General features: G+C 40.5%; 1 protein-coding gene across 1 annotated transcript; it reads right to left on the minus strand.

The window, feature by feature from the left end:
• Positions 1-563: 563 nt before the first annotated feature.
• LOC126988094 (ficolin-1-like) lies at positions 564-5,076 on the minus strand. Its single transcript, XM_050845903.1, has 7 exons — positions 4,955-5,076; positions 4,709-4,866; positions 4,389-4,460; positions 3,759-3,925; positions 3,239-3,365; positions 2,581-2,693; positions 564-1,246 (listed from the first exon to the last, which is right to left on the minus strand). The coding sequence occupies exons 2-7, from the start codon at positions 4,852-4,854 to the stop codon at positions 1,005-1,007; spliced, it is 867 nt and encodes a 288-aa protein (XP_050701860.1). The 5' UTR covers positions 4,855-4,866; positions 4,955-5,076; the 3' UTR covers positions 564-1,004.
• Positions 5,077-12,491: the final 7,415 nt, after the last annotated feature.

The following is a 12,491-nucleotide window of genomic DNA, read 5'->3' on the forward strand; positions in this document are numbered from 1 at the left end:
GTCGAGGGAAGAATGAATAGGGGAAGGTGAAGGGGCGGGGATGGGGCGGCTCAGGGAAGATGAGGAGGCTGAGGAAGGGGTTGGGGAAGGTAAGGCAAGGAAAGGAGGGATGGAAGGAGGTAGGAAGGGAAGATGGGAGGAATGGGAAGGGGTTGAGGAAGGGAGGGAAGAAGGGAGGAAGGAAGGGAAGATGGGGAGGCTGAGGAAGGGGTTGAGGAAGGGAGGGAAGAAGGGAGGAAGGAAGGGAAGATGGGGAGGCTGATGAAAAGGGTAGGAACCGTTTTTTACACAGGTCCGCTAATTCGTAGTTACGCGTGATAAGCACTGTATCACGGAGGCGGGAAAGAGCTTAGTAATTCTGACAAGCTGCAAATAAGTAGGAGTCTTAGGTCCAGAGAAGTGTGTTGGCGTTGATATAATATAACTTAGATTGTTTATACCAGTCTTTTCGTGCACCAATAAAATAATCAACAACTCTGTATTTATAAAAGAAGCAAAATTATACGGACAAAGTAAAGCTAAGGAGGAATATATTAGAGTTCAAGAAGAACAAAAAGGCTCAGGAAGGTCTCGAGATTTTATTGAAACTGAAAAAAGTCCGAAAGTATTTCCAGTGGGGACAGTGACAGATTGTGTCACGATGTCGACGTGATCTTGAGGTAAATTTGGTGTTCTGAATGTTACACTAGAGCGGACAACGAGCACGGCGTGGGTTGTGTTGTGATGCTCGGCGGCGTCTGGTGAAGGTCGCTGCGTCCGTCGTGTCGTGCAGGACGCGGTGCACAAGTCTGCCTCATTGTTTACAGGATTATGGGACATGAACTCTTTTATCGAAATTGTCTTCTGATAACACTTTACTGACACGTTTTCAAGTTAAGTATTTATTAAAATCTTTTCACAGTGTGTGTATTGAGATAAACTCTTGACTCAGAACTGTGCTCAGTATGACTCAGTGGGTGTAAACTGACGTGTCGGCGAGACATGAACGCTCTAGAACAAGGTCATCACTTCGCCGTGAGTTCGGGTGTGTCCTGGCAGCCACAGCTGTGGTCCTGCAGGTGGATGGTCTTGATCGCAGAGTCGCAGATGGCCGGCCTGAGCTTGAGCTCGATGTTCGTCACCTTCTGTGTATACGAGCTACTGTAGCAGAGCATGTTTATGGAGGAACTGTTGTAGGTGCTGGTTGGGTTGAATCTCCTGCAGTCGTAGTACCACCATCCGCCTCCCTGCTTGGCTGCACAGTTACCTGAAGCATAACAGAGTTATTTGTTTTTTTGACATATAAGAACATAAGAACGTAAGGAGTCTGTAAGAGGCCGGTTGGCCTATACAAGGCAGCTCCTGTAATCCTAACCCCACTATCCATGACTTTATCCAATCTCTTGTTGAATGTATCTATGGTATTGGCACCCACAACATGACTTCCAAGCCTGTTCCATTCATCCACCACTCTATTGGTAAACCAATTCTTGCCTATGTTATTGTTGAATCTGAATTTATCTAACTTAAAACCATTGCTACGTGTCCTACTTGGTTCTTTTACAACCAAAACCCTCCTTGCATTTTTTCAGAACCCGTGGGAATATTTCGTCTGGGCCCGGCGATTTGTTTTTCTTCAACCTGCCAATCTCATCCTGGACTACGTGCCTAGTGATGATCACATCCCTCAACTTCTCGTTATCTTCGCCCTCGTATACCTGAACTCTCTCTGGAATGGTTGTTAGATTTTCCTGCATAAAACCTGAGAGGAAATAGTCATTCAACATCTGACTCATACCTTCTCCATTCTCAACGAGCTCACCTGTGTTTGTTTTCAACGGTCCAATTCTCTCCCTTGTTTTCGTTCTGTACAACTTGAAGAAGCCCTTGGGATCGCTCGTGGCCTCGCTGGCTCCCTAATCTCATAAAAAAATATTTTTGCTAAGCGGGTGTTCTTCTTCACCGATCTGGCTAGCTCAACATACCTACCCCTGAGGTGGGTTTCCCCGTTCTTTATTTTCCTATAAATTCCTCTCTTCAAGCCAATCTCATGGTTGAGTCTGCGGGTCATCCGTTTATGGTCGTTATTTTCCTTTCTTCATGCTTGGTAAGGGATATGCTGTCTCTGAACCTCTGCTATTACTCAACTAAATTATTGTAGGCCAGTTCTACATAGTTACCCTGCCCTTCGGGTTCCAGTCCTGAGATCCGGCCCTCATCTAGCCCTAAGGTTCCCCAGTTTACCTCCTCAAGGTGTGTTCTAAGCCCCTCGTAATCGGCTCTTCTACAGTCTGGCACCAACACAGGGTTGAGTTCATGGGTCACCGCCCAGTCTAAGTTAAACCTAATTTCCTTGTGATCACTACCACCTAGTTCTCCCCCAACATCCAGCTCGCTGATCATATTCTCGTCGTTAGTTAGGACTAAGTCTAAAACATTGTTACCTCTGGTGGACTCAGTTACTGTCTGCTTGAGGAAATTATCTTGAATTACTTTCAGAAAATCCTCAGAAGCATTCATTATTAGATATTGGGAAAAATTCAAATATGTTAATACAAATACATCCATAATTTTGGCACCCCAAGGGACGCTGGCACCCACCACTGTAAGAGTCGTAGTCCCTGTCCCGGGTAGTAAAGTAGCGGCCGTTCAAGTAGTACATGCAGAACCTGGTTTCGCCTCCGTCGTACTTGCCGCTCAGTGTGGTCCGGTACCTGCCGAGACGCGGGTGTCGATCAGAGGGAAGGAAACAGGTCCCACATTCTCATAGTGCCGTGAAGAACATTAACCCGGTAACAGCGACCGGCCGAATTTGTGGCTTTACCGTGTACCAGCGATGGGCCAAATTTGTGGCCTTACCGTGTACCAGCGATGGGCCGAATTTGTGGCCTTACCGTGTACCAGCGATGGGCCGAATTTGTGGCCTTACCGTGTACCAGCGATGGGCCAAATTTGTGGCCTTACCGTGTACCAGCGATGGGCCAAATTTTTACCATGATATAAACCCCCCAAATAGATGATGCACAAACTGATCACAAATGAATGGGTACTATATATTATGAAATGGTTTGCGTGAGTGATGATTTTTCCTCATTAATTCGCTTAGAGGGTCCTTTAAGATACATGTTCCCCGCAGCTACCGGGTGAAACAAAAACGTCAGATTATAAACGTGTTATCTATTTAGTGTACCTTTAACTTTTCTCATATATGGATGTTTATTATATGTCCAATTTTTTTTTTTTTTTTTTTTTTTTTTACCTGGTGTCCTCATCGTCGATCTTAAACCGTTCGTAGGTCCCGTAATCATAACCTCCAGAAGTCAAATGGACGTCGAGGCGGACTGCGTACTCGCGGCTGAACGTCATTTGGTGAAGGAGTTCGTTGCCTGGGGAGCATTTTGGAACCTTACTCTCAAATTATCTCTGACACGGGATGGACAGAAACTAACATGCCTGCACTGTTGTTAAGGGTAACTGTTTTTCTTATAGCCAATACCCCTGCCACACACACCCACCCAGCCAATACCCCTGCCACACTCACCTAGCCAATACCCCTGCCACACCCACCTAGCCAATACCCCTGCCACACCCACCCAGCCTGTACCCCTGCCACACCCACCCAGCCAATACCCCCGCCACACCCACCTAGCCAATACCCCTGCCACACCCACCTAGCCAATACCCCTGCCACACCCACCTAGCCAATACCCCTGCCACACCCACCCACCTAGCCAATACCCCTGCCACACCCACCCAGCCTGTACCCCTGCCACACCCACCCAGCCAGTACTCCTGCTCAGGGGAACCGAAGCCTTCCTTGTATTCGATCCACGTGCGGTTGAAGTCTAGTTGACTCGTCTGGTTCTGGCGCTTCAGGAACACCGTCCAGCCGCCGCCGTCCGTCTCCATGTCGCACCAGACCCTCACCGACCTGCCGCACGTGCATCTGTGGGACGAAGCGAAGGGGGGAGGTCAAGTACTGCCTCGACGCAGCGATTTTTTTTCTTCATAAATTTTCCTGCGTTATCTTTCTCCCTTCCTCATCTTTGCTATCTTCTCTTTCTGTGACGTTTGTGGAAAGTTTTATATTTTTCCCTTATTTTCTTTTACATAACTTGAGCAACTGTTTGACTGATACCAGAGAGCGTGTGTGTGGCTCATATTAAAAACAGCAAAGATAATAAAAGCTGAAGATTGGCGTGGCGGAACACAACCATTTTCTTGGAGCAATTGTTTTGTATAAATGATTTTTTTCCCGAGATTTTCGTGCTAAATAACAAATAATGAACTCCGGCAGCCTGAAGTGTGGCGTGATGGTGCACAAACTCTGTCATGTAAATTTGGGTCTTAAATATTATGTAATGAAGTATGTCTGGCTGAGGGTTGGAGGACCACTCCGGCACACTCACGAGAAGGGGTAAATCTCGTAGACTCCGCTGGCTGTGGCCCCGGCCATGAGGTAGTCTGCACAGTCCACGGGTCTGGGCGTGAAAGTAGTTAATTAGAGACAAGTTGAAATATATGGTGAATACTTTCGAAAGGTTCCAAGCCGTGGTTTTCTCCAACGAATTTACTTTAGACCAAAACCATTCTGAAACAATTATAATTATCCAGAACTTTGTCCTCTTTGGTGTGTGTGTGTGTGTGTGTGTGTGTGTGTGTGTGTGTGTGTGTGTGTGTGTGTTAGCATCCTAGTGTTACAACGCTGACTTGATCATCGTCTGTCTACCTTCCGACGATGTTCAGTGATGAATTGCGATTGTCTGCCGCGGGTGCTTTGGCGCGTTCAACAACTGGAGGGGTGTGGGCGTGTTCGGCCAGCACAGCCGCCGCCCCCACCACCACCACCCACACGGAGAGCGGCACCACCTTCATGGTGTCCACGTCCTGGGGGTAGACGAGGCTGTGACTTGCGTTTCAATTTGGTGAGCAGTACAAGGATATCAGCAACAGCTGCTTATCCGTTCCAACTTACAGAGAGTTTGAGGATTGAAGCCGTCGGGAGCCTGCCTGCACGTGTCGCAGAGGAGACGTGTCGATTGCTGTGAGCACGATGGGCCCGTGGACTATATACCAGCGGCCGGCTCCTGGGTCTGGAAGGGGACTGGATAAGGAGGGGGTGTGTAGACCAGGCCACAGGTGTTTATAATGAAGGGAAGGTCATCAGGGAATGTTTGGAGAGTGTGAACACTGAATAGCGAGTGAATGGACGAGTTGTGAAAGAGTGATGCACCGGCGCCGCTACTTTTAGTGCTGTAATTCCAATCAGACGAGTATTGAACCTTTCAGTAAACCCATGACTTCCAGAAGGACATAGAGTAGTTAGGCTTGCTCTGGTACTGTTCTTGTTCTGCGTACAATCGTAGCAATCTTAACAATAATGTGTTATGGAGTGGGATTTGAAACATTTCGCTTTGTCTTCACTCTTAGGTCGGCATTATAAGAAACTTTCACTCCTCACATCAACTATTTCTAAAGGTCAAAGAGGGCGTCAGTCGGGTTCTAATGAGTGTTTCTTTAGGTTCACGGTACAGAGGAAGGGTCAAACTACCACCAGGGTCATAAAACTACTCCTGGAAATGCCCACAACTCCTATGAAAGCCTTGTCAAATAGGTGTTCTTGGGCGGCGAAATGTCTTGTGATACGACCCTAAGTTAGGACGATATTATAAGACTCTCGCTTCTCACAACAGCTACTTCTAAAGGTCAAAGAGGGGGTCAGTCAGGTTCTAATGAGTGTTTCTTCAGGTTCACGGTACAGAGGAAGGGTCAGACTACCACCAGGGTCATAAAACTACCCCTGGAAATGCCCACAACTCCTATGAAAGCCTTGTCAAATAGGTGTTCTTGGGCGGCGAAATGTCTTATGATATATGCATATGTTCCCTCAGTTCATCGACTTGCATCACTGACCTTCATTATATCCCGAATACAGGAGACATCACACCACTCCTGTACACTTCTGTGGTATTTAATTTTGTCTTCTTGTTTCCTTTCTCGTGGCTTTCTTCCGTCATCATCATCATCATCAATCTTATCATCATCATTATCGTCATAACCTGCTTCCGACATGAACTCTTTCGGGAGGAGGGTATCTGGACACCTCTCCTCCCGAAATTGACCTCTCTTTCGGCCACCTCTTTGGATTCTTTTTGTGAGCAGCGAGTAGCGGGCTTTTTTATTTATTTATTATTGTTTACTTTTTTGTGCCCTTGAGCTGTCTCCTTTGTTGTAAAAAAAAAACATTAGCATCACTATATTACGACAATCATCATCTTTACAAGCGTCACTTTTTAGAGGGTAAATAGTCCACGTTATTGGAAATCAAGTGTTGAATAGCCCAAACAGTTTTTTCAGGTGGCACCGTGGTTAACATTCAAGGCACCCTGATTACACGCGTGACTATTAATTATTATAGGGCGTAAAGATTTATGGGGAAGGTCGTTAGATCTTCAATGCATCTTAATATTAAAACTTGTGGCCCCTTGCGTCGTCTTGGGCAACGAATAAACACTGTAAAGATGTGGACAGGAGGAGGCGAAATTGAGGTGTGGAAAGGGAGAAAGAGGAAGAGGAGGAGGAGGATGGTGAATGGGGAAGATAGGAAACGAGGGAGGGGAAGGAAGAGGAGGAAGGGGTGAATGGGGAAGGTAAGGAAGGAAAGGGAGGGGAAGGGGGATGAATGGGGAAGAAGATGAAGGAAAGGGGGAGAAAGTGGAGAAGGAAGGGGTGAATGGGGAAGATAAGGAAGGAAAGGGGGAGAAAGTGGAGGAGGAAGAGGGGTGAAGGGGGAAGATAAGGAAGGAAGGGGAAAGAAAGTGGAGGAGGAAGAGGGGTGAATGGGGAAGGTAAGGAAGGAAAGGGAGGGGAAAGGGGTGAATGGGGAAGGAAAGGGAGGAGGAAGGGGAGAGTGGGCAAGGTAAGGAACGAGGAAGGAGGAAGGGAAGGAGGAGGAAGGGGGAAAAAGTGAGGAGAGAGAGAACCCAAACCAGAGGGAGGGAGGAAGGGTCGGCGGGAAGGCGAGGAATGAATCACAGGTAACAACAGGTATAACAATGGGCGACCGCAACACCAACAACACAAAACACAGGTAGGATCACAGGTAACACAGGGATCCAATTAGCCGCGGCCCCCACACAGGTAAAGGACATTCCACAGGTGCCTTTGAACACTAGCGCGCCGGAAATGACTGGAATTATTAGCAAAACACCTGGAGCATAATTCACACAGGTGCAACAATGATAAGACGGGAGATAAGCGAGACGATGATGATGATGATGATGATAGTGATGATGTGTTGGGGAGAAATGTGAGGATGGAGAACTAGGGGAATAGAAGTGAAGAAGAAAAGGAGGAATAGAAGAAGGAGTAGAAGAAAGAAAGAAAAAGAAGAAAAAAAATTGGAGGAATAGAAAAAGAAGAAATAGAATAAAGAAAGAAAAAGAAGAAAATAGGAGGAATAGAAGAAATTGAATAAAGAAAGAAAAAGAAGAAAAAAAGGAAAATAATAGGAATACAAGAAAGAAGAAGAAAAAAAAAAGAAAAAAAAGTCTAGGAAAGGAAAAAAGACCGATAAGGAGCGAGATAAGCAACACAAGGCTGAATGACGCAACACAACGATTATCAGTAACGCTAAGAAACACAGACGCAATACAAACACGGTCAGTGGTGGGCATCGCTAACCGAAAAAAAGCTAACTGGTACTCCACTAGCTAAAATGTTATCTTCCCCTACACTGAACCGCTAAACTGATAGATAAATTAGTGGAAGCTTACACTAACCACTAACCGCTAAATTTTAATAAAGATTTAGCTTCGGTTTAGTATTGTGGCTGTAAAACTCTTAAAAACAGACCTAGACCTCTTTTGTTTCTTTTTTAGGAGCAGCGAGTAGCGGGCTTTTTTTTTTTATTATTGTTTTCTTTTTTTGTGTGCCCTTGAGCTGCCTCCTTTGTTGTAAAAAAAAAAAAAGACAGTTTAAACACACACACACACACACACACACACACACACACACACACACACACACACACCGGCGTAGTAACATAACATGAATGAATAATTGTATGACCTTTAGCTTTGTTGAATGAGACTTTTATGTTGGTATTTTTTTGTACTTTGCAGGTAACTTGTGAAGGTGAACGTGTCAAGGAGGAGGAGGAGGAGGAGGAGGAGGAGGAGGAGGAGGAAGAGGAGGCGGAAGGTAAGGTACAGGTGTATATTCGTATAATCAGGTGAGAGTATTTCGTATCGTCCTTATATTAACTTTTTTTTTTTTCCTTTTTATCAACTTTTTCTTCATTTTTGACCTTTTTTCTTTTTTTTTTCTTTTCAACTTCATTCTTCACTTTTTTTTTTACCATTTTTCTCTACTTCTTTTCTTCTTTCTCTTCTTCTTCTTCTTCTTCTTCTTCTTCTTCCCTCTTGTTGTCATCATCTTTATCGTTTTTGTTGTTGTTGTTGTTGTTGTTGATGTTGTTTAGTTCTTTTTCCTCTTTTTCAATTTCTTCATTATTTATATTGTTTATTTTTTTAACTTTTCTTTTTCTCTTTTTTTTCTTCTCATTCTTCTGTCATCATCATCACCATCATCTTTTTGTTGTTGTTGTTGTTGTTGCTGTTGTTATTTTTTGATAATATTTTCTTTGTACAAATTTGTTTTCTTTTTCTTTACTTTCCTCATTTTTCTTTCTACTCTTTTTTTTTGTCTTTTTTCCATTTTCTTCTTTTCTCCTTCGTCTTCTTTATCATCATCATCATCATCATCACCTTTTTGTTGTTGTTGTTTATATTGCTTGCTAAGTATTTTTTTTACGTTATTTTATTTACTGTACTTCTTACGAGTCCTATCTCCAGTATTTCTTTTCTTTTGTATTATTTAACTATTTATTTATCTCATTTATTTATCTCATTTATCTAACTTATCTAATTTATCATATTTCCTGTTATCTATTTCCTTCAGTGTTCCTTCTTTTTTTTATCCCATTTCCTGTTATCTATTTCCTTCAGTGTTCCTTCTTTTTTATCCCATTTCCTGTTATCTATTTCCTTCAGTATTCCTTCTTTTATCCCATTTCCTGTTATCTATTTCCTTCAGTGTTCCTTCTTTTTATCCCATTCCTGTTATCTATTTCCTTCAGTATTCCTTCTTTTTATCCCATTTCCTGTTATCTATTTCCTTCAGTATTCCTTCTTTTTTATCTCATTTCCTGTTATCTAATTCCTTCAGTATTCCTTCTTTTTCATCCCATTTCGTGTTATCTATTTCCTTCAGTATTCCTTCTTTTTTATCTCATTTCCTGTTATCTATTTCCTTCAGTATTCCTTCTTTTTTATCCCATTTCCTGTTATCTATTTCCTTCAGTATTCCTTCTTTTTTATCTCATTTCCTGTTATCTATTTCCTTCAGTATTCCTTCTTTTTTATCCATTTCCTGTTATCTATTTCCTTCAGTGTTCCTTCTTTTTTATCCATTTCCTGTTATCTATTTCCTTCAGTGTTCCTTCTTTTTATCTCATTTCCTGTTATCTATTTCCTTCAGTGTTCCTTCTTTTTTTTATCACATTTCCTGTTATGTATTTCCTTCAGTGTTCCTTCTTTTTATCTCATTTCCTGTTATCTATTTCCTTCAGTATTCCTTCTTTTTATCCCATTTCCTGTTATCTATTTCCTTCAGTATTCCTTCTTTTTTATCCATTTCCTGTTATCTATTTCCTTCAGTATTCCTTCTTTTATCCATTTCCTGTTATCTATTTCCTTCAGTATTCCTTCTTTTTATCCATTTCCTGTTATCTATTTCCTTCAGTGTTCCTTCGTTTTATCTCATTTCCTGTTATCTAATTCCTTCAGTGTTCCTTCTTTTTTTTATCCCATTTCCTGTTATTTATTTCCTTCAGTATTCCTTCTTTTTATCCATTTCCTGTTATCTATTTCCTTCAGTATTCCTTCTTTTTTATCCCATTTCCTGTTATCTATTTCCTTCAGTATTCCTTCTTTTTATCCATTTCCTGTTATCTATTTCCTTCAGTGTTCCTTCTTTTTATCCATTTCCTGTTATCTATTTCCTTCAGTATTCCTTCTTTTTTATCCCATTTCCTGTTATCTATTTCTTCAGTATTCATTCTTTTTTATCCCATTTCCTGTTATCTATTTCCTTCAGTATTCCTTCTTTTTATCCATTTCCTGTTATCTATTTCCTTCAGTATTCCTTCTTTTATCCCATTTCCTGTTATCTATTTCCTTCAGTGTTCCTTCTTTTTATCTCATTTCCTATTATCTATTTCCTTCAGTGTTCCTTCTTTTTTCCCATTTCCTGTTATCTATTTCCTTCAGTATTCCTTCTTATTTTATCCCATTTCCTGTTATCTATTTCCTTCAGTGTTCCTTATTTTTTATTCCCTTTCCTGTTATCTAAATCCTTAAGAATTCATTCTTTTTTATCCCATTTCCTGTTATCTATTTCCTTCAGTATTCCTTCTTTTTTTATCCCATTTTCTGTTATCTATTTCCTTCAGTGTTCCTTCTTTTTTATCCCATTTCCTGTTATCTAATTCCTTCAGTATTCCTTCTTTTTTTATCCCATTTCCTGTTATCTAATTCCTTCAGTATTCCTTCTTTTTTTTATCCCATTTCCTGTTATCTATTTCCTTCAGTATTCCTTCTTTTTTATCCCATTTCCTGTTATCTATTTCCTTCAGTATTCCTTCTTTTTTTTTATCCCATTTCCTGTTATCTAATTCCTTCAGTGTTCCTTCTTTTTTTATCCCATTTCCTGTTATCTATTTCCTTCAGTATTCCTTCTTTTTATTATCCCATTTCCTGTTATCTAATTCCTTCAGTTTTCCTTCTTTTTTTATCATTTCCTGTTATCTAATTCCTTCAGTATTCCTTCTTTTTTTATCCATTTCCTGTTATCTAATTCCTTCAGTGTTCCTTCTTTTTATCCCATTTCCTGTTATCTAATTCCTTCAGTATTCCTTCTTTTTTATCCATTTCCTGTTATCTAATTCCTTCAGTGTTCCTTCTTTTTATCCATTTCCTGTTATCTATTTCCTTCAGTGTTCCTTCTTTTTATCCCATTTCCTGTTATCTATTTCCTTCAGTGTTCCTTCTTTTTATCCATTTCCTGTTATCTAATTCCTTCAGTATTCCTTCTTTTTTATCTCATTTCCTGTTATCTATTTCCTTCAGTATTCCTTCTTTTTTATCCATTTCTATTATCTATTTCCTTCAGTATTCCTTCTTTTTTATCCCATTTCGTGTTATCTATTTCCTTAGTGTTCCTTCTTTTTATCCCATTTCCTGTTATCTATTTCCTTCAGTGTTCCTTCTTTTTATCTCATTTCCTGTTATCTATTTCCTTCAGTATTCCTTCTTTTTATCCATTTCCTATTATCTAATTCCTTCAGTTTTCCTTCTTTTTTATCCATTTCCTGTTATCTATTCCTTCAGTTTTCCTTCTTTTTTATCTCATTTCCTGTTATCTATTTCCTTCAGTATTCCTTCGTTTTATCATTTCCTGTTATCTATTTCCTTCAGTATTCCTTCTTTTTTTATCCCATTTTCTGTTATCTATTTCCTTCAGTAGTCCTTCTTTTTTTATCCCATTTCCTGTTATCTATTTCCTTCAGTATTCCTTCTTTTTTTTATCCCATTTCCTGTTATCTAATTCCTTCAGTATTCCTTATTTTTTTATCCCATTTACTGTTATCTATTTCCTTCAGTGTTCCTTCTTTTTATCATTTCCTTCAGTATTCCTTCTTTTTTATCATTTCCATTCCATGTTATCTATTTCCTTCAGTATTCCTTCTTTTTTTATCATTTCCTGTCATTTATTTCTTCAGTATTCCTTCTTTTTTATACCATTTCCTGTTATCTATTTCCTTCTGTATTCCTTATTTTTTTATCCCATTTCCTGTTATCTATTTCCTTCAGTATTCCTTCTTTTTTTATCTCATTTCCTGTTATTCATTTCCTTCAGTGTTCCTTCTTTTTATCCCATTTCTGTTATCTATTTCCTTCAGTATTCCTTCTTTTTTATCATTTCCTGTTATTCATTTCCTTCAGTGTTCCTTCTTTTTTATCACATTTCCTGTTATCTATTTCCTTCAGTGTTCCTTCTTTTTATCCCATTTCCTGTTATCTATTTCCTTCAGTTTTCCTTCTTTTTATCTCATTTCCTGTTATCTATTTCCTTCAGTTTTCCTTCTTTTTTATCCCATTTCCTGTTATCTATTTCCTTCAGTATTCCTTCTTTTTATCCCATTTCCTGTTATCTATTTCCTTCAGTGTTCCTTCTTTTTTATCCATTTCCTGTTATCCATTTCCTTCAGTGTTCCTTCTTTTTTATCTCATTTCCTGTTATGTATTTCCTTCAGTGTTCCTTCTTTTTTTATCTCATTTCCTGTTATCTATTTCCTTCAGTGTTCCTTCTTTTTATCCATTTCCTGTTATCTATTTCCTTCAGTGTTCCTTCTTTTTTATCCCATTTCCTGTTATCTATTTCCTTCAGTG

This window comes from Eriocheir sinensis, chromosome 68 (genome assembly GCF_024679095.1).
Source record: "Eriocheir sinensis breed Jianghai 21 chromosome 68, ASM2467909v1, whole genome shotgun sequence".
Lineage (NCBI taxonomy): Eukaryota > Metazoa > Arthropoda > Malacostraca > Decapoda > Varunidae > Eriocheir > Eriocheir sinensis.